Source organism: Carassius carassius, chromosome 40 (genome assembly GCF_963082965.1).
Source record: "Carassius carassius chromosome 40, fCarCar2.1, whole genome shotgun sequence".
Classification (NCBI taxonomy): Eukaryota; Metazoa; Chordata; class Actinopteri; order Cypriniformes; family Cyprinidae; genus Carassius; species Carassius carassius.
This window is the reverse complement of record NC_081794.1, coordinates 16041727-16068765: the sequence shown is the minus strand read 5'-3', so window position 1 is coordinate 16068765 and position 27039 is coordinate 16041727. Positions and strand designations below refer to the sequence as shown.

At 36.7% G+C, this 27039-nt stretch overlaps 1 protein-coding gene across 2 annotated transcripts in view; it reads left to right on the top strand.

Annotated features, from left to right (window-relative positions):
* Positions 1-27039, top strand: part of LOC132122218 (outer dynein arm-docking complex subunit 2-like) — a 54799-nt gene that overhangs the window by 14335 nt on the left and 13425 nt on the right. For both annotated transcript variants that reach the window (XM_059532212.1, XM_059532211.1), the window contains exons 9-16: positions 530-670; positions 1989-2133; positions 14659-14805; positions 15525-15734; positions 16592-16825; positions 18143-18253; positions 18417-18571; positions 25104-25346. In XM_059532212.1, the coding sequence (XP_059388195.1) occupies positions 530-670; positions 1989-2133; positions 14659-14805; positions 15525-15734; positions 16592-16825; positions 18143-18253; positions 18417-18571; positions 25104-25346 (1386 nt within the window). The remainder of the gene's footprint in view (positions 1-529; positions 671-1988; positions 2134-14658; positions 14806-15524; positions 15735-16591; positions 16826-18142; positions 18254-18416; positions 18572-25103; positions 25347-27039) is intronic.

The following is a 27039-nucleotide window of genomic DNA, read 5'->3' as shown; positions in this document are numbered from 1 at the left end:
ATTTAAAAATGAAAGGGATATGCAACAAAGGCACCAGTTAAGTGGCTTTTTAATACACTGTATGTGGAACATCCACATGTTCATGGGTGATACTTGTGTGGTACAAATAAAATCAGACTAGACATACAAATCATAAAAGACATCATGTAACATCATGACAGGTGAGTTTAAAATCTGAAAAGTTACCTGACCTATTTTGTACCCCAAAAACAATTTAAATCATTGAGGGCATTGACTTGAATTTGTGACTTTTTTCCTATCCAAGTAAAATGACTTGTAGAAACAAGAAACAAATGTAGGCCGGGATTTTATTGTTTTCCATCTGAAATTGATTGGTTTGTATTTATTTGCTAAATGCTACAGTCATTCAATTCGAGTGACAAGTTCAACAATTATGACAAGTAAAAAAAAATGTAATTGGTATGCACAAATAAATCAGTAATAATTAACACTAAGCAATATTATGATAATGTTGATTTTTTAAAATGTCTAAACATGTTCAATATCTGGTTGTTGCTATTTTTTCCAGCGAGGCAGAGGAGAAGTCTAGAAGGAGCAGAGAAAGCAAGAAGATCTTGGAAAATGGCACAAAGTCACCCGTATCCGAACACAAAAAAAAAGCAAATTTTTCTGGATCGTCTTTGCCAGGCAGCCAGTCTTCTCAAAAAATGTATGCCACCATAATCTCAGTCCACAGAAATTGCCTTTTCATTGTACGTATGGTATTTTCTCTGAGGTAAAAACCTAACCATTGAAACAGGATCGCAAAAACCCTCTCCCAGGAACACGCATAATTGAATAACCCTTTATTCTCCCGGCCAAACATAAAAAAACTTATCTAATCACTGAATTGGAAATAAAGACTCACTTTCAGGGCAAATTATTTCAGCTGTGGATAAGTATTCATTTTATAGCCTTTAATAAGACACGGATGAAGCAGCCGTTCAGGTTGGTGTGCTCACGGAACGGTCCTCTGGTGCTACTGGGAGTAGCGGTCTGTAATAACTGGCCTGTGCCTGAGCCGCTGATAACCCTGTTCCTTCTCCTGACTCCTCTCTGTCTGTTTGGCAATGTTGAGTGAAAACTCCAGCTGTCCCCATAACATCGACTGCCAGAGTACACAGTCCTGCCTGTAAGGAGCTCCGGGTGTAGCCGCAGCCTCTCTTTCCCTAGTCCTACTCCGAAGTGTTTTAAATGTAGCTTTCTAAAGATCATTTGTGTGTTCATTATACACAAACACATCAGTAATGTAATGCATAACACAGTAAGCCAGCACACTAACAATCATTTGCATTGCGGTATACACATTTTACTTCTAGTAAGTGACTACCACCAATTTCTTTGTTTTTCATGGCAGGAATTACAAAGAGCAATACTGTTATATCTGTCCTGTTATATCTGTCTGTGTGTACCAGGTTTCATGACTCGTTTGACGATACATTCATTTCAGTAGCCTGATCCACTTTAACGGCCATCTGCGTTTGTGCGTGTGTTTATAAGTTTGTGATGAAAGAGTTCAGAAGCGCACTGATGACCACTCCAGTCTTCCTCTCTCTCTCTATTGCTCTGTCTCTGTTCTCTCCATCCCCTGCCGTTTAATTTGATGCCATGGCTTAAGATGACACTTCAAATACACCCCTGAGTTTGATGGCCGTTGTGTCCAAGGATTTGAGCATGAAGGCCTTTCAGAGCACAATAATTCATTCCACATTGGATTCAGAGAGATTTTACCAGAGCTTTGAGAGAATGTGCTATGTGGTTTGGCTTGCACCTGCTCCAACTCTCCTCAGATTTGATGTATTAAGCTCTATTTATTATAGAAAGGGCTTTTTCTATAATGTCCTGTTATGTATGGATAGTTCTCATTTCTACCCTGAGAAAATTCTGGGGGAGAGTACGTCTCCCAGTGTGTGTCTGAAAGACATAAAATTGTGGGCCAGCTTGAATATTAATATGTCTGATATGTGCATATGTGTGTGTATGTGCAGTAAAAGCCCAGGAGGAGCTGGCGACTTCAGTGAGAGTTCATCAGAGGATGAAGAAGACGAGGAACAGCCTGAAAGACGTGCTGACATCCCCACCGACCTGCCCTCTGAATACTGGCAGATCCAAAAACTAGTCAAATACTTAAAGGTAAAAAACCCATTGGATTTTATATGCACCAATAACATGTGTCAACACTAGGGCTGTCATGGAGCCCGATATTCAGAACACAATTACTGTGGCCAAAATAATTCACTATAATGATATTATCACAAAATATATAGAATATATTGTTAATTATTCTTTTGCTATCTATAGAAAAATTATGTAGAACTCAAACATATTTTTTGTTTTCTGGAAAAAATAAATAAATCACACTAAAAATATTCGCACTGGGAGACGGAAAGAGATTTTGTAACCATAACAAGAGCATACAAAATCACACTTCCTGCAGACAGTGTTGACAGGGTTGTGGTTTTCCCGAGTTTTTTGGGGAGACTTTCATAATACAACTGCATTTTTTTTTGCCTAATTGTATAATGTGTTGCAGCCTACTGCAAAGAAAACTAATGTGCATTGATACTTACAATGGATACCTGGCAACCAAAAGACGAAATAGCAACTGAAGAAAAGATGGCACATTTGGAACCTGTCAACTGTGATTGGACAGAGGGAAATTAGACTAGTTTTTATTCTGTTTGGGAAGGCTTTGAGTTGGCTTTAGGCTAAAATCTCTTTGGAGACATGTCAAGTCTGGGGTGTCTAATGTCAACTCTGGTGATATAATTTTTTTGGGGTGCAGTCAGGTGTCTCACTTTTGTCTGACATCTCCTTTGACATGAATTTTGTGCAGCAGTACTTCCTACACAGGGTCGTTGTCTTTTTTCTGTTTTATGGTAGTTTGCAACCAGCATTAACCCTTGTGTATTATGTTCTATTTCTGGGTATGATTTTGATGGAGAGGGTACTATTTACCCTAATTGCATTCAATGCAATTCCATAAATATCACATTATTAAAAACAAAAAGGAATCAGATTTGAACGGAAAAATTTTAATATCAGTAGTTGTCACACAGTACAAACAATTAATGTAAAAAAGTATGATTTTTAAAAATGTGTTTAACCACCTTTTTAACTCCTTAACTGTCACCGTCCCGCTGGCAGAAGTTTACTTTGTATATTACTATATTCTGTTCTAATATATTACAGTTAAATCCTTAACTAATCATGACAAACTATAGAGTATATCGTTGGAAAGGTCTAAGACACCTAAATAGATATTTTACCACTGTTCTTTGTAACAAATTATGTAGGAACGGTAATAGATTAATTTATGACAAGAATGGACCTCAAAACATATGCATCATAATCACAAAAATCTTTTTTCCTATCATTTTTTAGAAATCACCATAAATTATGTACCATTTGAAAGCTTAAAACCTCAAAATTCATCTAGTGTAGACCATTTAGAATATGGACATTGCAATACCGTGGAAATTATACTTTAAAATCTTTTAGCAGGATCCTCCCCTTGGTGGGGAGTGTCATTTTACAAAATATTTTGTCTTTTAGAATCAAAACCTTTTATAATCGTGACAAAATACATAATCGCTTGAAAGGTCTGAATATCAAGATTCCATATTTTTTTGTTGGTTTATTTTGTGATAGAAGTAATATTAAGCGAGAAATTTGTACATTTGTGACAGAAAAATTACATCAAAATAGAGTTTGAATGTCACACGGTGGCTAGTTTTGGTATAACGCCTAAACAAAATTGCAAAGGAACCTCACATTTTTATATTAACTTCAAATTTGCAACACAACTTGTTTAGACATGTTCATGGCCCTAAATGAGACTGAAAATAATGAGGAAAAGTTAATTGTTTTTAGTAGTAAAACACGAATATAACAACAGTTAATTTTATGAAAGTTTTACCCATTTTATAAATAAGCATGCTCCTTTTAGAAAGTTTAGAGTTAAAGGCAGACATAGTGTATGGTTTACCCCCAAATTGTCAAATTTACTTTGAGAACATAATTTGGCTTGGTCTAAAGCCAGAAGTGCTAATCTAAAGGAAGATTTGTTGATTTTCAGACAATTGCATAATGTATGTACTGCTGTGATTAGGAAAGCTAAGGTTGACTTTCTTTTAGAAACTTTTAATAATCTTAACAATTTGAAAACTTTTTTGAAAAATATAAAAAATCTGATTGGAAGTAAACCAAATTCAGATTTTATGTCATGTATTATTAACCCTTGTGCATTGTTCAAATTCACTACCCTTTCGTTATGTTCGGGATGGAAATATCCACTCAATTATCTGCTTTAAAAATGTATCAAATAAATATTTTTTTCAAAATCAACCTCAGTCCTGATCAAAACTACCAAATGTTTTACAAAAAAATCCAAGATTTTAACTCTTTAATTGCCAGGTGAATGAATGATGTCACTGATTTGAAAAAAAAAAAGACATTTTCAATATAAAAGTAATTTTGGCTGGATTTTTTTAAAAACTTTTTATCACAGTCTTTGGCATGTCAAAGATTAATAACAACATTGTTACATACTACTCTGAATGTAAGTATCGGCGTACCACAGGGATCGGTCCTTGGGCCATTATTATTTTTTTTTTATATTAATAATATTGGGAATAAAGTTTTCATTTATACAATGATGATATGGTGATTTACTCCTCGGCTTCAACATTGGATCAGGCTCTGAGTCATCTTCAGTCTGATTTTGATGCAGTTAAGCATATGCTGAGCGAATTAAAACTTGTTTTAAATGCGGAGAAATCTAAACTTATGATGTTTACAAAAAGAAAGTCTGCACATTCAAACTCACGGTCAATTACTACTCTTCAAGGTTTAGAGATTGAAGTAGTATCTAAGTATAAATACTTGCGATTTTTAATTGATGGTTCTCTCTCTTCTGGGCCTCATATTCAGTACCTTGAGAGAAAATTAAAGTCGAAACTAGGCCTTTTTTTTAGTCAAGTTATGTCTTTCTTTTGTAGCAAGGAAGAGATTGGTAGCAGCTTCATTTTTGTCATTGTTGGATTATTGTGATATTATATATATGCAGGCACCCATTCAGTTTATCATGGAGCATTAAGGTTCATCACAAATTCAAATGCCCTTACTCATTTTTATTAAATTCTCGGGTTGGATGGCCGTCGTTGGCATCCCATAGACTTAAGCATTGTTCTTATTAATATATATAATATCATTTTAGGTTTACTTCCATCGTACTTACAGCAGAATATCTTTCAAAAAGTTGTAAAGAATTATGGGCTTCACTCACAATACTATTGGTCCCTATAATACACCCGGCGCAATGCGATGCAAGGCGCAGCGCAAGTGTGTTTGCTAGTTTCAGTCCGGCGCCAGTCGCATTTTCCTGTCCAGCGCCACGTCGCTTAAATAGCAAATGCATTTGGGCCCATTTGTGCACCCATGGGCGTGCTGGTCTAAAAAAGAGGTGTGTTCAGGCGCATTGCTGGCGCATTGCTATTGTAAGGAGCTTAAAATAGACTGCGCCATAGACCAACTCAAACCTGGTCTAAAGTCTAAAGTCAATGGCGAACTATTTTTTTGTTATTTAAAGAGCGCGTTGGTAGAAAATGCGCCTCTGGGCGGGTCCACAGTGCGCGTTGCCTTTGCTTATTACACACAGGGATGTGCATCACACAAACATGCCAACTATTAAAAACAAAAGGATTACAGTGTTTAAGAATATTATTGTGTAGGCTACATAAATATAAAAATGTAATGATGGATATTTTATTGGATTAGGCTACCTATTTGCAATTCAGTTATGCCATTTGGGTATTTAATTATGCTGCTCAATTGATTGGAATCAACTACAAGATAAGTTATGCTTAAAAGAGTTGGTATCACCAAATTATTTTAAAGTATCTAACTGTACAGTCGTGGCCAAAAGTTTTGAGAATTACATAAATATTAGTTTTCAAAAAGTTTGCTGCTAAACTGCTTTTAGATCTTTGTTTCAGTTGTTTCTGTGATGTACTGAAATATAATTACAAGCACTTCATACGTTTCAAAGGCTTTTATCGACAATTACATGACATTTATGCAAAGAGTCAGTATTTGCAGTGTTGGCCCTTCTTTTTCAGGACCTCTGCAATTCGACTGGGCATGCTCTCAATCAACTTCTGGGCCAAATCCTGACTGATAGCAACCCGTTCTTTCATAATCACTTCTTGGAGTTTGTCAGAATTAGTGGGTTTTTGTTTGTCCACCCGCCTCTTGAGGATTGACCACAAGTTCTCAATGGGATTAAGATCTGGGGAGTTTCCAGGCCATGGACCCAAAATTTCAACATTCTGGTCCCCGAGCCACTTAGTTATCACTTTTGCCTTATGGCATGGTGCTCCATCGTGCTGGAAAATGCATTGTTCTTCACCAAACTGTTGTTGGATTGTTGGTAGAAGTTGCTGTTGGAGGGTGTTTTGGTACTATTCTTTATTCATGGCTGTGTTTTTGGGCAGAATTGTGAGCGAGCCCACTTCCTTGGATGAGAAGCAACCCCACACATGAATGGTGTCAGGACTGATGGTAGCGATCACCTTTTCTTCTCCGGACAAGCCTTTTTCCAGATGCCCCATATATATATATATATATATATATAAAAAGAGTATTAGATATTTGTTTTTGTATGAAAAAAAGATAGAATTGTTTTCTTAACCAGATTAATGACACAGCGTTATCATTAAGGTAAATACAAAATAAGACAATTTCCAATTAAAGAAAGATCATTAAGAAACGTTGTGTTTCACATACCCATTTTTAAACCTAAAAAATAAGCCCAAGTAACGTTATAACAACTTACTTTGGCATCAATTTTTTCTAACGTAACAATCTTAGCTCGCGATGCTTTTAAGAGACACAGTTAAAGGCGCAATATGTAATATTTCTGCTTTAAAAATAGCAGATATCACTATATCTATGTTATATATATTTTTTTGTTGTGTACTTACATTATCCCGACAGTTTCCACAAACTTTAAAATCCGAAGAAAATTATAGTTTAATTAGAAGACACGGCACGTTTCTTTATTTCCGTTTTGTCGCCCGTCTATGGCGTCATATAAACTTTGACCCCTCTAGTTTATCTAACTTCCTGCGGAACCGCCAAATACAAAGGTGAACAGAAGCAAAGACGAGACGAAGAAGAAAAAGTAGTAGCTAGCCTTGATCGAGACTATTATATTTTATATTTATATTGTTTATATTCGAATTTATACCTCAATCAATAACTTAGTTATGGATCATGATTATGCTTTGCCTGCACGTTCTGTGAAGCGCAAACGTACGGGTGAAATAAATGACCTGAGAAGGTTTTGGGACGAAGAAGAAACGAGACACGGGTAAATATTGGAGTTGCATTTCCAAGATAGAGAGAGCTTCGTGACAAGCTGAAACTACAGAGAGATGCTTGTTTTCTAATAAACAGGTATGCATCCATTCAGCTAACTATATCTATCCGTATATTTTGTGAAACGATGATGTCTTGTGTAAAACGCAGACGGACTAGCTCTCATGTAGAGTATAATGTAAATCTACATGTGTTCTATATCTAGCTGGATAAAGTAGCTTCAAATGCAGTTCACTATCTTGTTCGATATCATAGTATAAACGTAGCCTAATTATAATTATTAACGAAAGGCAACCGTGTTTTTTTTAACATATATTACTACTAGCTAGATGGAATATTGATTTGATAGGGGTCTGATAATTCATATATCTCTCCGTTCGAAAATACGTGATTGTCAAAATACTAAGGCCGGTGACACACTGGCTGCGTGGCGTCTCTGCTGCGTGCCAGAAGCGTGGCGGCTGCTGCTGCTGTAGGTGACATAGAGGGAGACCGCTGACAGACCAGGCTCTTGTCTTCATGACAACAATATCTATACTTCATGTTGAACATAAATATAAAGCCTATTGATAAAGGACACCATCAACAGTTTTGACGGCAAAATCGACTTATGTTTGACAGGTGCAATATTTGAAAATCGATAATTATTTATTTATTTTTTAAATTACATTTGTATCTGAATTTATGTCAACCTATAGACTTTCAAACATCAAAATGTCATGAATTAATATGTATTTGTGTACAAAATTACATATAAACATATTTTCCAATTATATTTTGCCTGGAAACGCTTCCAACACGCGTGCGTGTCGCGTGGAAAATAGGCGTCGGTTCTATTTCTAGCATGCACACGTTTTCTTTCCCGACGTCATCAAAGTACGTCTCATGTTATTGTTTTGATTGAGTGACCCCTGCTGGCCAAAAATTCCATACTGCACGTTTAACTGGTATTTCCGACATCTCAAAATCAAAATGGGTCTAATTGATGAAACGGTGTTTACAAATAACTCAAGTTGCAAAACTGGTCTCTCACATTAACGTATGAGAATAAAATAATTCAAAGGCATATCATCACCTTTTATAATTTAGTCATAGTATTATAGAAGGCATAGGCCTACTCTAGATTAAAAGGGCACAGATGTCAAACACCCGAGGGCACAGTGTGTACACATTTTTAAAAGGATCTTCTTCAGTGTAGGGAGCTATAATCCATGTAAAGAAAAACAGCCAAGCAAAGTTCAGCCGCAGGTAGATATTTTTAGCCCAGTAAAACACAGGATAATGAATGTGATTTTCCCAGAGGGAGGTGCTCATCCTCTACCAAACGTCAGGAAAAAGAAGCACTTGATAACAAAATCCTGTTTGATTCTCAGCGAATGATAGTTTGGAAAGTGGTTTTGAAAAGTTTGTTTATTGTGATTTGTGTGAGGTGTTTGGGGATGCGTTTGTCACAGCGCTTTGTTCAACTCTAGACAGGATGTGTTTGTAACGTGCCCTTCCCAGCATTTTATCTGTCTGGAAACCACAGCACTTATTTATGAGGGTTTGTCCAGTAGCGCTCTTATAATGTCATTGCCATCAGAAGCCGAAACACAGTCTGTGCCAAACTAAATATCTGTTTTATTTTTAAAGTGAAGGTTCAGATTTTCTCCTCCCCTCTGTCTTCTGCTCTTTTCCGGGGTATAGACATGCGTTTGTATTTTTGGAAGATTACATTTCTATAAGGTGATGCATGAATGATCGGACTTGTGCTTTAATGGCTGTTTACCTAGGGATATTTTTGCAGTGTACATTACCTGAACTGTACATTTACATCATGTCTTCGTGTTTGCCTTCCTGTACATATGTATGAAGGGCAGTTTGCACCAGTGACTAAATCCTTTCATGATGTTCATGGCAGTATTAGTGTTATATTAAGAAATCGTGCATGTCTTCAGACCGCAAAACACATTACACACACCAAACTCCATTCAGTCGTTGTCTGGATGTGTCAAAGAACGAGCGATGAGTATAATTGCACGTTCACACATTCACAGACACACTTTGTAACTGCGTCAGTGTGTAGCAGAGGTGGCCACGGGCTGTTTGTCTCACTAGATTCAGCCCAACTGCCTCATTAGCTTGAATTAGAGAAACATGGCAGGCAAACAAAGTTGCATAGAAACATTCTCTCTCATTCTGCCTTCTCCCAAATACTCTGTTCTGCTCCTTGTTAATCGCTTGTGAGGAAGTGAATTGCTATATGCTGAAATAGTGTTTGCGATCTAATGTTATTAGCTAAAATATTATATTACAGACTCAATTTGAATGAAACATTGCAGAGTGTCTGTGTCTGCTCAGGAAATGTCTAAATCTGGATCTCTCTCACTGCAGTAGCTCATACCTCACTTATAATAGCGCTCACTGTTTCTCTCAGATTGAGAAATACTCACTCAGAAAATTAATCTGCTTAAAGTTTTTTTTATTATCCTCAGTATGAAATTAATTTAACGAATAAATCATCTCCAAACACTACACTTTTCCATCTGCGTAGTGGCAGAAGTTGAAATTCCTCTCAGAATAGAACAGTTGATATTTATAACCAGAGTAATGTCCACATCTTGTTACCTCGCATGGCCGTTAGCAGGTCTTGCTCCCTCTACTGGACAAAGTGAGTAATAAAATGAATGTGGCAGATCCAGCTGCTGGTGCTCCTCATCTCAGTCCTGTGTGATGCAGTGGAGTCAAGCAGATTGCTTTGATTCATTAAAAAAGCTTTACCCCTAAATAAATTAATATTGCTTTTGAATTAGGTTTATAAAATGTGCATGGTCAAATCAGTATGCTCAAATACTGATAATTAATACAAAAAATAAGAGACAGCAGTTGAAATTTTCATAAAATTAAACCGTATTATCTACAGCAGTACACCCATTCCATCCAAATGGTTTGAGTGTGTGTATACGCTTGCAAGAGTTGGCGCTAGTAAATAGGCTGTGCATATGCTGTTTTGCATCAAGTTAATACTGTCCATTAAATCTGATACCTCCTTGCTCTTAAATCTAAAGGAGACGGCTCTGCTCTGTGGCTCTATGGCTTCTTTCTGTGTAAATCATTTATACAGCTGTCTTTGTCTTGCTCTGGAGAGCTGGCTGTTTAATTGAGGATAAATGATAATGATCAGACCTCAGTCAGCTTCTCTATAAATTAACTCTAATGTGTGTATCAGACACAACACTCGTGCCAGAATGAACATTCACATTCTCTTTTCCTTATACCTCCTTGTTCTTCTGATCACCCTGCCACTTATTTTTTCTTTCTGTCATCTCAATTTTCTCCAGAGAATCAGTACAGCTTTGTTTTCTCCTTAGGTTTTATTTATATATCCATTCTCTGTTTGTCTTTTCCTCCTTTTTCCTTTCTGCTTTCTTTCTCTGTTTTCCCATCCTTTTGTGATTTGCTCTTCTGGAGAATTTGCTAATTTTCTGAACTCTGGGCAGGATTTATGAATGCTGGCTCATCCCACACTGTTTTTTGCTAAACATTTCAAGTATTATTTCCTCAGGATAGATTTTTATGGTGACACACAGCTTGTGCTGTCACTGGGACCTGCTTTTCTGCTCTCAAACAGAACTACGATCTATCAGCTCGCTCGGTAGTTTTGTGACATGTAAATTATTTCTGATACCACTAGACTTGATTATTTATTGTAGAGAGCAATGCAACAAGCATTTCTTTTTTTTTTTTGTTGCCTTTTTTTGATCGCAGATGAATGTTTCCAACTTTTTTTCTGAAGACATTTTAATACAGCTGTCAGATAAGGCCTGCAGACCTGAGCAGCATTATAATTCTTTTCATCCAAATAGAGAAAGTAAGTGAAAACAATAAAGTTTGATGTTTATGTTAATATCTTCATACATTATAGTTGCATTTAGGTGATACATTTAGTTGATACATTATAGTTGCATATTATAGCTGGGTGATAATGTATTGTACATTTTGGGAAGATGTAAACTAGCAAGCAGCTGAAATTTGCTATGTACAGTAGTACTTATCACTTTATGTGCGTACACTTTATGTATGTGGGTGAAGATTGATATACTAATATATCCAATATATTGAGCTGTGTGATAATATAGCTTACATTTGGTGATGTTATAAACAGTCAGCTGTGATATAATAAATTACTTTAAATAAATAAAAGATGTCACTGGGATGAACCTTTGTACCTTATTTGCCACTAAATGGTACATATTAGTACCTTTTGAAATTACGAGAGATAGTGTGGAAATTATTCTATTTTAGTTCCCAAAGAAATAAGTATTAAGTATTTTTAAATGTTTTTGAAATTGAAATGTCTCTTATTCTCACCAAGGCTATATGTATTTGATCAAAAATACAGTAAAACTGTGATATTGTGAAATATTATAACAATTTAAAATTATTGTTTTATTTTTGAATACGTTTTAAAATATAATTTGTTCATGTGATGGCAAAGCCTTTCAGAATTTTCAAGTGCCATTACGCTAGCTTTCATTGTCACATGATCCTTCAAAAATATTTTGATATGCTTCAAAAACATTGAAAAATCTTAATGATTCCAACTCAGTGAATTAAACGTTATTAATAGAGCTGTGTGATAATATGAAAGATCAAAGATACAAATTAAATAAAAATGGCTTTAAGTTTGTCAGGTAGGTCTAACGGTGGTATTCAGGTACCAAATATCATTGTTTAAATGAAAATACAGATGAATCCATATTAAAGCTCAAGAAGTTATTCAGTCATTTGGGGCAGAGTGATTTTCTTTTATTCTTTTATTAACATTAATGACATAAGACAAGGTATATTCAGCTGCCGACACGTATGATTTTCTCCCAACTCTTTACATTCATTAAGATTTTTTATTTTTAACTCAGTTAAGACTGCTTGTGAAAATAGTCGCCAATATGGGTACCCAGGTGACTGATTTTGTGTCCACAAACAACAAACTCAATACAGTAATAGAGCGCTGTCTGATTGTGGTTCTCTGTGTGCATGCTTTGGTTGTGTGCGCACAGAAAACAGCGCAGGAGTCCTGATTTGAGTTCTAGCTCATGGCTAGGGTTAGCAAAGCTCCTGGCTCACCATGGAGCCGGGCCTGGAGCTGAGATCTGCTATATATACAGTAGTAAGTGTAGTAACATCCCTAAGTAAGTTTGCACATCCCTGCAGTCACATATGAGAGGTGAGATAGCACAAACTCTAACATTAATGTGAGTATGGTGTATAATGATTTTTAAATGATAAACCTGTCAGTCATCCGTGTTCACAGCTTTTATCTGCGTGTGCATCTGTCCTGAACATCTGTCCTCACACCGCAGACTGCGAGCGAGGGCCCGTTAGATTCAAGACAGAGACATTATAAAAGACCTTCAGATGTTTTCTGATTTGTAAAGAATGCCTACAGCACATCGAGACCAAAGCTGCTAGAAAATGAAAGCATATGAGCATTGGGTTTCTTTTTCCCTGGTATCAGTACTAAATATAGCTTCATGTTTTAACAAGGTTCATTGCTAACCCATCAAATGCTTTGAAGACTGAGCGAGTGGCAAGATAGAAAGTGTAGTGGATTCACTGCTAGTTTCGGTTCACATTTGGTCCAGACACTTAATGTGGACAACACATGTGCTTTTTTCCCCTCTCACTCTTGCTTCTTTCTTCTTCTGTATCTTTCTGTCTCCACCTCTCTGACTATTTTTCCTCACTTCTTATCACTGTCTCTGTCTGTCTCCTTCATCGCTCTTATTAGTTTCTTCATATTTCCCCACACCTTTTTTTCAGCTTTGCCCTTCATTCTTCATTATGAGTCCTATCATGTTCTGATCTCTTTGATCTGATGTTCTCCTCTTCTCACATCCATTTTTATTGTTTTGTCTTCTTCCAAAACATACTAAACCAAGTGCTACTTTTTAGAGATGTGCAATACATAGCCACCATGTTATTTTTTAATAACATTCTATTTCACGCTGCTCTTTAATTACAAATAATATGCAATGATGCAAAATTTACTTCCCACTTATATTCTGTCAATGTATATTTTTTCCTTAACTACTCTTTTTGAAATTATGCTAGTGTCCTACTTTTCTACTTATACTACAAAACAGAATAAAAAAGGTATGCAAACTACCATGTGTCTAAATAAACAAGGGTGCGAGACTGGCCTAATCGCTGGATCTTATCTGTTGCTTGTTTTATGAAAAAGAATCACGAGTGTTTATTCAATTTTAGTGTCACATTTCAAAGGTCTGCTGCACGAGCAGCATTAGCAGCTTACATGCCTCTTTAGGACCTACTGCAATGAGCATACTGTCCAACGCCAGCCTCGGAGAGAAAAGCCTGTCTTTGTTTGCATTCATAAGAGCCGCTCCATAAAGAAAGGAGGAGAAGAACGAGGCATCACATTAAAAACACACGTGGAAGTCGAGTTTCTGGTGTTTTCTCTAGGGGAAAGCTGATCTTAGATCTGTGGTTTTGACCTAAACAAACAGCAATCACTACAGAAGCCATCATTTCTTGATTAAAGATGATTAATAGTGTAGTATTTTTGCTGGATCCTCTGCTTTATTTATCTGTCACTCGCCCTTCTGTTATTTCATTGCAGCGATAAAAGACATGCCGTGAATGATATCAAAACCGCAGTCGTCTGCGATACATATCTGTTGAGGAGCTTGGCCCAACAAATGCCACATGTTTGGTTTGTTGTACTCACTGTGTAGGCAACTTCTGAGGAACGACCAGCCTAAAACACTGTGTATATAGCAACTGTCAAAACAGAGCTTTTTCTAAAGCCAATCCATTATGATCTCCAACATTTCAGAGCTTGTTTTCTTTTAATTGCTAACTTAGGTCATTGTCTATGGTTTCAGGCCGCAGCACAGCAGTAGTCTGTATCAAAGGATCTCTCCCCACCCCTGTTTATAGTCACAATATCAAACTCTTATACACAACATGTGGTCAACAAAATAAGACTCGAAGGGAAGATGATTTTGGGGTGTGGGTCAAATGGGTCGAAAAATGAGTTTCATGGAGAAATTACACCATTAATGCAAAATATGCAAGAATTATATGATGCACATGTGGCCGTGTACATCTACCTTCACACTCATGCAAATTCTGTCTGTAACACATAAGTCAGTGTGTCATTTCACGTTTTAGATGAATGAAATATATAAAACAATAACTGTTTTTGTTCATCTGCCTGTGGGTTATGATGGAGCAGCTAATGTAATTGCTGCACATGTGTTTGTGTGTGAACAGGGGGCTAATCAGACAGCCACAGTGATTGTGTTGTGCGCTTTAAGAGACTTTAACCTGGTCCAAGAGACCTGTCAGCTGGCTATCAGAGACGTCGGGGGGCTGGAGGTCCTCATCAACCTGCTTGACACAGATGACATCAGATGTAAAGTAAGTGCATCCAGACTGGGTCAGAGGTCACCGTCTGAGTCTAAAAAATGTTTGTTTTTCTGTTTTTCATTTATTAATTCATATTTTTACAGATGTACACCACTTGTCAAAAGTTTGTGGTTGGTATGATTTTTGATGTTCACGAGGCTTCATTTAATTGATCAAAATACAATAAAAACAGCAAAATTGTTATTACAATTTTTATTCAGAAAACACTCTAATATGCTTATTTGGTGCTCAAGAAAAATGTCTTATTATTATCAGTGTTGAAAACTTAATATTTTAGGGGACACTTTTTCAGGATTCCTTGAACAATAGAAAGTTCAAAGGAACATCAATTATTTTTGTAATATAAATATTTTGTAACATTATAAATGTCTTTAGATTTGTCCTTGCTGAATACAAGTTATCAAATTAAAAAAAAAAAAAGCTAACTCCTGCTCTTTGATTTTAATATTTAATTTTTACATTTAACATACACAAGACTTACTATTATAAAGGAATATCAAACAAAAAAAATGTTGAGGCCACTGGCATTTTTGCTTTTTTGACATGACAGCAGTAAAGTAAAAGGGAAGTTGAAACTTTCATAAAATTCCAGCAAGTTCATGCATAAAACAAAAATGAAAACCCATACATTTCAGTCAATTCAGCAGCATGTAACAGATATGTAAAGCAGTTGTTCTAAAACATGATAGTTTAATCTCTCTTGCTGTTAGATTGGTTCTTTGAAGATCTTGAAGGAGATCAGTTGTAACTCTCAGATTCGCCAAACCATCGCTGATCTGGGTGGTTTGCAGACCATGGTGTCCATCCTGGACTCTCCTGACAAAGAGCTGAAGGGCCTGGCTGCAGAGACCATTGCCAATGTGGCCAAGTTCAGACGGGCTCGCAGGACGGTCCGACAACATGGTGGCATCAAGAGACTGGTGAGAAACGTGAAATCTGTTCTGGTGTATGTTTATCAAAACAGGTTGACTATGATTAAAAACTTGCATGAGGAAAGGAGACAGCAGGATGAAGAATATGTTAAAGGTACATACGTATACCATGCTCTATTTCTCCACTTGCTCTCTTTCTTTCGAGACTGTTTCTCCCAATCATTTTCTATGCCAGCATCAAAGGGAGCACATTGCAGGTAAAAACAGATTGAATGTCGTGCACCCCCTCATCCTGGCATGTGTGTTTATTGACAGAGTGACGCTCGGTTTGATTAGGACTCGTGTGTTACTCTGCTCTGTATATTTACTCGGGGCCAGATTCGGACGTTCTCATTGTAGCTATCATAGATTAGTTACATTTAAAGACCCAGACCACCTCTGAACGGCACGCGCGTGTAATGCTGTGTTAGAGCGGCCTTTCTGGCTTGACGGCAGGGGAAACATAAAATTTACTCTTTGAAGGATGTGGTCATTTGTAGATTTTGGTGTGACATAGTCTGAATTTTCAGGCCCTCTTTAGTAACAGCCAGTCTTTGGCTGATGATGAATGTTTAGATGAATGTTGGAAGCTTCAGGGCAGGAGATTGTGTTCCACATCCTGCAGACTCTGATAGAAGTGCACTGAAGATGTCATAAAGTACACCATGACACTATTAATAAACATTCAAGTTCGTTTTGATGTGACATGACTCTCCTACTTTAATGCAGAGTGAAATGAAAACAGTATAAAGCACAGTAATGTAATAATAATCATATCATGTGAAGCAGAGTGACAAATCTATTGCAGTATTTCAAAGTTCAAGCACAGGAAAGTGCGTTTGAAAAGCTGAAGTTGTTTCTGGCAGGTGGAGTTGTTGGACTGTGTGCCTAATGGTGTGTCTATGAGTGCGGAGCAGGAGAGGGACGTGGAAGTGGCGCGCTGTGGGGCTCTGGCTCTTTGGAGTTGCAGCAAGAGCACCAGGAACAAGGAGTCTATCCGTCGGGCTGAGGGAATCCCTCTGCTTGCTCGGCTGCTCAAGTCATCACAGAAGAACATGCTCATCCCTGTGGTGGGAACCTTGCAGGAGTGCGCTTCTGAGGTTTGCTGAACCAAAAGCAGATGCTTAAAATGTTTATTTGAAATATCTTTAATAGCTACACTGAAATAAATTTAGTGTAGGGTTCACTTTGAAGCCATTTTTACTCAGAAATTGCTAGTAAATCTCACAAATCATTACAAAGAAAGTAACTTTTTGATTAAACATGAACATGATTTTGACAGTCCCTGCAGGATATTTATTTTTTATTTTTGGAATCAAAATGACTGATTTTGTGGTGGTAATTTATGGAAATATATATTTTTTAATAATTAGGATATTGCATTTACCATATCATAAATTATGTTAGCTGCACAACAGTCATGCATGACACAAAGAACAAACAAAATGCATAATAAAATTAGGGCTAATTCAGTTAGATAATTATCATTTAGTTTGTGTGAGACCTTAATTTTTGTGGTTATTGTGTGGTAAAATGACGAATTAAAATGCAACATTTTGTTGATTTTGTGTCGGATTCAGGGATCGCAGAATTGCAAAAGACTAAAATATTCTAGTATGTCTTTGGAAAACATAGAAGAAAATTAAAAATGATTAATCGCTATTATTCAGCAAATATACAATAAATAAATATATAAAAAGTGACGGGAGAGAGACATTTATAATGTTAAAAATGTTTTTTTCTTTTTTTTTTTTTTTACTTTCTGTTCATCAAAGAATCCTAAAAAAAATACCGTGATCTCCACAAAAATATTAAGCAGTTTTTAACACTGATGATAATAAGGCAAGATAATAATTATTTTTGGAGTGTCTTGTGGCACTTATGACTGGAAAGTCTTCAGCTAAATAAAAACAGCTTTGCCATCACAGGAATAAATTACATCTTAAAGAATATTAAAATAGAAAATAATAATTGAAATAATATTTATATTTATATCAAATGAATGCAACCTTGGAATAATAATACATAAATAATCTCACAGACCTCTAACTTATGAATAGTACAGTAGTTTAATTCTAAATGTATATGCCATATTATTATAAATAGCATTACAAACTTTATATATACATACACAAAATTGTTGTGAAACATAACGCAAATGCTATGTGTAAAGCCACTCAATACAAGGACATTGAGTGAAAATAGCACGCTATACATGAAACCTTACTTTGGACTGGCAGATTGTTTCTATTAAAGGACCGGTTTGAAGATGTGAATGACTGTATGAGGCCAGAAGCAAGAAACCCTAGGATGAAATAAGCGCTACGCCGCTGCATGCAGTGTTGTTTGGCAAGGCAGGGTGGTTTTTACAGTAGGTGTTCAGCTTAGAGAGTCATTCTGCATGTTTGTGTTGGCAGAAGAGCTACAGAATTGCTATACAGACTGAGGGCATGATTGAGGATCTGGTGAAGAACCTCAGCTGTGACAACCAGGAGCTCCAAATGCACTGTGCCAGCGCTATCTTTAAGGTACGGCCGTACGCACTCAACTACACTTTTCTTTGGCCCCGTATAAAAGGGCTTGGAATGAAAATACTAATTTAGCCCTGGCTCTGATTGTCAGTACGGCGCACATCTCGATGCTGCCTAAATATGTGTACTGTATGTGTGTGCGCCTTCACTCCTGTGTTAGTGTGCAGAAGATAAACACACCCGTGATTTGGTGCGGCAGTACGAGGGACTGAAGCCACTGGTCATGTTGCTCAACGAAGCTGAAAACAAACAGTTACTAGCTGCCACAACTGGAGCCATCTGGAAATGTTCCATCAGCTTGGAAAATGTAGCTAAGTATGTGCATGTAACTGCAGAGCTTCTGCACAAACATTTCTTTCATTTTTCAGAAAGATTATGACAGTTTTCCTCTCAAAACAACCATAATTACTCATCATGTGTTAAAGAAATATTTCATACAGGATATTATTTCACATCATCAAAAATGAGAAGTTTTCTGATCTTGCAGAATACAGGTCTTAATTCCATTCCATTCCTAAAAATCAAAACTTCATTGTGAGGTCAATAGACATTTTGATCTCAGTGTGGCATGTTTAGACTAGGAGGAGTCAAGTCAATGCGAGATGCGTAATTGGCTCCAGATTTGGTCAAATTGTGCACCACTCATGAAAAGGGGTCCTTCAACTTAGTGAAGGACAGAGGATGTGCAATCAAACGCAGCCTTCATTTTTACGAGATGTCTCATTTGTTCACTTCTAACGATCAGATTTTCCATGGCTCAAAGCTGTCAACCATTGTCCATCCGAGTCTGCACTGAGTGCCGCTACAGAATTGATTATTTGAAGAGTGAGCAAAAGTTTTTATAAACTCTGTGAATGAGCTCTGATCTTTTATGATGACTTTTTGCTTAAAGAATGTGATTTGTTCTTTCACCCATACTGCTAACAAAAGATGAAGTAAAGTGTTGATTTTATAGACACCCGTGATATGTTAGTCGAGGCCGTTGCTCTATTAGTGGCAAGTGGGCTGTGGGAGATGCGGAATGCTTCTCTGAAACAGTGGTGCTGTAATAATCAGGAGTGTAAGCTGAAAGACTCTTAAACCGTTTGTCATGTAAAGCACGCTGGTCTTTATTCCAACGTCACTTAGCTCAGTGAAGATGATGACCATCCTGGAGGCTTTCCTGGTATAATTTTTCTGGCGGCTGATGTCTTTTAAGCCAGTCATTTTCCCCCATAAATACAAAAAAACCTTGGAATCATCATCTGGCTTGCCCGTTCTGTCACACAAGCACTCTCATATAAAAGTGATTTACATGTATTACTTTGCTTTGCAGTATGCGTTTGGGGACATGTACTCTACAGGGCTCAAAAATGCATTTTTTAATTCCACCATTACCTGTCTATAAATTATCAGGTGTTATTTTCACAACTTTGAAGCCAAGGAGCTGAAAAATCTACATTTTTAGTTTATGATAAGAACATTTTTTTTTTGTATTTTATGGGATTGTTATAGACTAGGATCTGTAGAAGGATCTACTGTCTGGCCCCACACCAGCTGCAAATAGAATAGTATTGAAAGAGGAATTCAGAGGGAGGATTGTGTCTGAAATGGCCCAGTAGCAGCATGGCCGCTCTCTTTCCACCCCATAAGTCAAAGGTTGACAAAAGCTCATCCTGCATTTACATCAGGCTTAGTTTGCTGAAACTTGAGGCAGGTGCCCCATGCCATTCAATTCACTTAATGACCCATTAGCCAAATAAGTGTCCTCTAAGAAAAGTAATGCTCTGTGAAAACATTCAAGTTTGGGGCCACGGTAATACCTCTGAAGCCTCGTTGAAACTTATGCTTAAAACTGAGATTAAAAAAGCTAGTAAACAAAGTGTTTAAACACTACTGAAGTCTAAACTCTTTTTCAGACCGAAAAAGATAACTATAATAAAAAAGATTTGAAAAATCGTTCTGGAGAATAGTGGAGTCCAAGTCTAAAACTAAAAAATAACAATACAGAGGTACAATACTGTTTTCTACAGAGCCCCTAAAGGGACATGGTGGTGTGAAAAAATTTGGGGTGGGAGGAAAAAATATTTTTCAAATTTTTTGCATTCTCTTGCAAAAAGATTGTGTGCCCTCAAGAAACTTTGCATTCCCTTGCAAAACTTTTGCATTCTCTTGCAAAACTTTTGTGTTCTCTCTCAAAGATAACTCAAAGAGTTCTTACAATTCAGTACACACCTTATCAATAAAGCATACAGACAAGCAGAATAGCCCAGAATATGAACGTAACCTGGTAAATTGCACATTAAAAGCGTATCCCCTGTAGAAAGAAAACGCTTAATTAATGGACTAAGAAAGTGGTATAAAAAGGCCAAATTCAGTATAAAGTTTATTAAAAAATTATACATGAAATCAGGTTAGCCCGGAATATGAACAGAACCATGGACCGTTGACTAAACGTCTGATGCATATGGCACACAAAAGTGAAAACACTTCAGGAGTTTCAAAGTCGTTGTCACATTGGTTGAATTATACATGACTTCAGGTAGACGTGTGTGTCGCGTTTTTTAACGATCCGCCTGGAAACAAACATGCCATGACGCCAAACCCCCTCACGAAAGAAGAAAGCAGTCATGTTTACAACTGTTATGATGAGCGCTTATTAGGATCAACTAAATGCTGGATTTTCAAAAGTATGTGAACTATTTCAAGTTTGCGGCATATCATCTTTCAAATACGTCCGAGAGTTTGACACACCGGTCTGTTATTGTGGTGACATTTCCACGGCTCGAAACGTGATGATGAACGAAACAAACTGTGATTGGTTGTTTGACATGCTGGTCAGTCTCATGGGCGGGCCTTGGCCAGTGAAAGCTGCCATGGATTCCAGACCTTTGGCCATCAGTCTGAAGTTCTGGCTACACGAGACTGCATTTGCAGTCTTTTGGATATTCAGGGAAAATTGCCTTCTCATAGGTTCCAGAGCGAAATAAGAATGTATCTGCTTTACTGATAGTAATGCTATTAATAAGGTTATTAATATTACAATTGTCTATAGTTTTTAGTAATACCGAATTGGGCCTCCAATATCACTGTTATAGTACATTAAGCCACATTAAGTGTTTTAGAATGTCCTAAAACCGTGCCTTAAAGTATAAGCAAATCTGGCTGTATTTGAACTTGAGTCTAAGTTTAAAGTAAAACTTGTTTAATTGCTCCATTGTGAACTTATGAGCTGTATGAACCACTAACTCACTAAGTGTTTGTCCGAACTCAACTGGTTTTTCAAAAGAATGCAAATATCTTTTGCAAGAGAATGCAAAAGATTTGCGAGTGAATGCAAAATATCTTCGCGAGAGAATGCAAAAGTTTTGTGAGGGGAATGCAGAGTTTCTTGGGGGAACGCAAAAGTTTTGCAAGAGAACTCAAAAAAATATTCCTCCCGTCCCAAATTTTTCCACCCACCCTGTTTCTTTTTTTTTTACACCTCCATGTCCATTTAGGGGCTCCGTAGTTTCAGATCATTTTAGAGTTCTTTTTTTTTCTCCAGGTGATGAAGGGATACTCCTCCCAAAAATGAAAATTCTGTCATCATTTACTCATTCTCCTGCCATCCCAGATGTATATGGCTTCCTATCCTCTGTGGAACACAAACAGAGATTAGAAAATGTATCATTTTGTGTGGTTTTTGATGCATTAACTTTGAGGGTCCAAACAAACTGCATTTTATGGACCGACAGAGGCGGATATTTTTTTTCAGCTTTTATTTGTAATTTTTTTTTAAGATTCTGTTGAAGACGAGTCTATTTGTTCTCAAAACAAAACATTTTTATAATACAATTTTTTTATTAATTTTGCAACACATTTTTCACCATACTTTATGCAGAACAGGGTCTTTTTATTAATATATCAGCTCTTTATCTTTATCCAGAGCATAATAAAAATTAATTTTATGCTAGATGTGCCAAACCAGAGTTGCACCTCTCTCACTTGTGTTAAGTTCACTTGAGCAGGTGGCTAGTTTAAAATTTTAAGAAAACCACTGTGTTACTGGCAGAATATTTAATGCAAACTTGGACATGAAGAAAGGACTGGTTTTATTACAATTTTTTTTGTACAACATCAAGGTCGAACACAGCATTTGGAATAAAACAAACCAACCATTTATATAAAATTAAATCTGCAGGGGGAGTGTTTTCCCAATCCATCTGGTCTCGGTGTAAGCGCAGTGTGCCATTTCAGAAACAATCAAGGCCTGGTGTTGTAAGGCAAAAATCATTTCAGAATGTATTTTACAGTGGTCATAATTTTGAGGTGCTTTTCCTCCTTATTTTTCTGAGAGTTCTGGTGTTGCCAGCAGCAGACAGCATGTCTTTGTGTGGCTGATGAGAGGGGAGGTCACTAGGTCCAGCAGAAAGAGGGGTTCAGGGCTGGGTCGAAGGGGCTTTTAGAAGGTGGTAGTGACTGAAGAGGATGTGAGACCTCCACAAATGTGCTGGGAAAGGCATATGTTAACCATTTACCCGATTAATGATGCATAAAATTAAAATTGTTATATTATAACAAGAAAAATATTATAATGAGTATGCTCATAACCTTAATTTTATTATATTCACTGGAGTTTTTCAGTTAAATAGGGCTTTAAATGCAATATCACAGTCATCTATGATCTTTCAGCTAAGAATTCAGAAAAAAACTTAATTACGTACTCATTTCTAGTGATTAATACTCTAACTGGCCAAAATAATTTAAATGGACTGAAATCACTGACCGAATCAGTGACTTTTAAATTTTAATTAATGCCATCCAATGGAGAGATTTTACAATGTCAGCACTTTGCCGTTAGCAAAAAATAATGCTGGAGCAGCAATTTGTAAAATTAGTTAAGCCAAAATATTGAAAGGTGGCTTATTACTTCACTTCAATAATTTGAACAGCATACGGAGTTCAAATACCCAGTTACCCAAATTTAATTACCAAACTTTTAGGCAAATTAACACTTGGTTTCAAAAAATTTTATTAAGAAATAACAATTTTTTTTTAATTTTTATTGAAAAATTAAATTACTAAATAAATAAATAAAAATGTGCATCAATACTGATTTCCCTTATTTTCCCACGGCAGTGCCATCAAAGTCCATAATTGCTTCATTTTGAAATTACTGTCCTTTGCTGTTGCTAACTCTATCAAGCTTTAACAAACACCCCATATAAATTAACTGGAGATTTCTATGAAGAGTGAAATACTATATAAAATGTGCTCAAAGTAGTAACAGTTTATTGGAAAGTATTCTTAAATGGGCTGGCTGGAATGAAGTGACATAGCAGAGCATTTTATCTGATGTTTTTTTCAAAGGAACCTAAATTATTAGGTTTCGCAATAACATGATTAAAAACTGAAAAGAATGGTGGCAAACAATTCTCAAAGTAAACTGAAAAAAGAAAAGCATAATTGGAACTGAAAACCTTAGTTTGAAATTGCATGTAAAACTATATCTCCTACATAAGAATAAAAGTATAAAAGCTTGTCTGAGAAAATGCGTGAAAGCTACGGTTGCTAAATCAGGAATGTTTTAGCTGTGGATCTTAGCAAATAGACATTTTTTTTTTTTTTGGTCACTAAGAAATCTAAAAATTATTTTTGCAGTCTTTAGGATGCAGTTAGGAGATCTAAAACGGTGCATGCTCACTTTGTAACCTTTTTTTATATATTTTTTTGGTGGTAGCGATTGACCGGTGCTGTTTCATGTTGTTTCTCTTGGCATGATTATTTTGGCAGGTTGATGTTGGCTTTACAAAAATAGACATCACCCACAGTCCATTAATCAGAGGTAACATGTACTGTAATTGCTCCACAACTTTAATGTAGCATGCTGATAACAACACTTCACTGATGGCATCTCTGTTTTACATGCTATGTATAAGTGTAGGCCTGACCTTTTTTCTGACTTTTATACTGTGCTAATTTTGGTAGATTTTTTTCTTTTCTCTTTTTTTCTGTTTTACTTGCAAGAAAATATTTAGTTTACTTTGACTATAACCAAGTGACCTTGAACACTCAATGGTCTTCAGGACTCCTTAGCCAGAAACCGTAACTGTAAATAAAAACAGCCATATAGCTTAACCTTACATTAGAGATTAGTTGAGGCTCCCTGCAACCACATTATATGCCTTTTAAATGTTTACTGTAGTTCACCACTACTTGGCAAACAAATCCAGAATCGCACCAAAAGCTCTTGTTGTCTTGCTCCAAACCAGAAAATGTGGTCATTGAGCATAAATGCATATTGAGCACAGTGTGGGAAATGTTGCGGTGATAATGCATCACCGGATTTATTCTCCTCCAAGATATCCACAACCCATACGAATGCTTCCTGTTGCTATTTAGGGTTTTGAGTCTTCATGTTTTTATAATCCATTGCATGATGGAAAAAATGCTTCATCTAATTATAAACAAACCATTTCATGTTTTTGTGTCCATTGAAGAAGGTTCCTTCAGAGCAATATTGACACAACTTGCTCTCTTTCATGAAATTCCCATGGATTTCCCATTATCCCATCAGCTACCACGTTTAAACACACGGGAAAATCTCACTATTCGTTACAAAATTTTATACAGCTTACAACAGCTGTGATCAAAACATTTTTAAGTACAAGTAAGTGTGTTTACAGAGGAAATGTGCCCAAGTAAAAAAAAAAAAAAAAAAAAAAGTGCACCATAAATGCTTGTTGTGTGGAACCAACAGGAAATTGTAGGTTTCTTGGAGATAAGCAATTGATGACTTGGTATATTGAGTCCTAGTATTTTTTCATTGAAAACGCTTTGGATTTGCATATGATTAATAATTTCTTGCTATATTTCTTTCTCACAGGTTTCAAGAGTATAAGGCACTAGAAATTCTGGTAGGTCTGCTCAAAGACCAACCTGAAGAGGCACTTGTTAATGTAGTGGGAGCTTTAGGAGAATGTGCCCAAATATCGGAGAATCTTGCCACTATCCGAAAAAGCGGTGGTATCCAGCCTTTGGTCAACTTACTCACCGGCACCAACCAGGCCCTTCTGGGCAACGTCACAAGGGCTGTGGGAGCCTGTGCCACTGACCTTGAGAACATGGCGTAAGTCTTACCACAACATTCTTAAATGTGTCCTTTACAAATCAAATACTAACACTCTGCACTGTATTACTATAACACTTTTCCCTGTGCTCATGTTGGACTGTTTATACTGTTTTTGTATTACCTAATCAGCCTGGATCCAAAACAGTTGTCCAGAAACAATCCAGTAGCTGACAATGCTCGTAGTATCCAACCTTGGCCTTGTAATCCCTCTCACTGTTACCGCTGGCTTGGTTTAGGATGACAAGGCATTGTTCTTGTTCTTTGTAAAAGATTCCATGTTCACCGCTTCTGCGGCGGATCCAACGGGCCCTGGGATGTGCCACTTGACCAGTCTCCATGCTCTGCACATGCAGGGCAGGAGCCCTCAGCCCTGGTTCTGTAATTACAGGCCTCGGAGATCTGTGTTTACTCTACCTGCTGTGAGACTTGTAGCTGCGGCCAGGGTGGAGGCCTTTTATTGTCTCAATGCGGTCAGTTTGTATAAGCTGTAAAGCACTTCTGACAACGGCCATTGGACTTGCTAAACAGAAACAGGCAGGCGAGCATAAGCACAGATGAGTACACAGAATGTCTTTTTCAGCTTACTTTAATAGATTATGGTCTGTATTGAGTGTCGTGCAATAAAAACATTGTGAACTCGTGAAATAATAGGAAGAAACATCTTTTAGGGTGCTCTCACACACTGCATGCAAAAACAAATGAATTAAGTGACCAGTGTAGTCTAATTTTGTGTATTAAATCCAGAAATCTGTGTCAATACCCTGCCCTAGTTGTGACATATGGTTAACAAACAGCAAAACAAGTATCATTGTCTTTAATATTTATAGTGCCATGTAATTCACACATTCACAGAGATTGGGGTATCGGTTTCTCTGTATTTTTAACACATCTGACTCTCATTGCTTTTACAAGACTGTTATAGACTGCAGTCCCCTTCTTAATTAATGCTGGACACAAATGAAGACCGTTTTGTTCCCCTCTCTTCGGCACCCAAGCTCACACAGCCTTTGTCTGAAAGATTAATACATTTATGGATGTGAGCAACCACAGTGGTGTAGTAAAAGTCCACAAAGCTGTTTTTTAAAGAAATAAGGTCATTCATTTAATTTTAACTCTTTGAGTGACCAAGAACTTCAGTCCTGTAGACCTATGTACCAGCACTTGAACATGTTGTTCTTGTTTTCTCATGGAATCTATATTTAGGACTTGTCTTTTTGTTCCCATTTCCTTGCAGTAACAAAGAGCCTTTTTAATGTTTTTTCATTCCTCTTTGTTCCGGGGTTATTTTTATTTATTTAATTTTTTTTTTGAGAATTAAGCACAGTAGTCTACAAAGCAATTAGCATAGCTCATATTTGATGATTGTTTTCTTTCATTGAACAGCATGTTCAGGCCTGTTTCTGAAATTAAAAGCAGTAAAAGAAATTCATGACTGCCGTCCTCCACATAGTCAAAATAATCTGAAATTCAAAATTATTGTTTAGTTTAAAAACATACTAATTACCTTCTCAAAATGATTTATTGAAATATTAGATTATACATCTAATGACTAAATTAAACTAAATTTTCCATTGTTGTTGTCAAACACACAAACTTCCATCACTAAACCAGTCCAGAAACTGATTTCTAGATGCATCCTACTACTGTAGTGTTGAGTGCATCTTACCTATTCAAGTGCAACAATATGTCC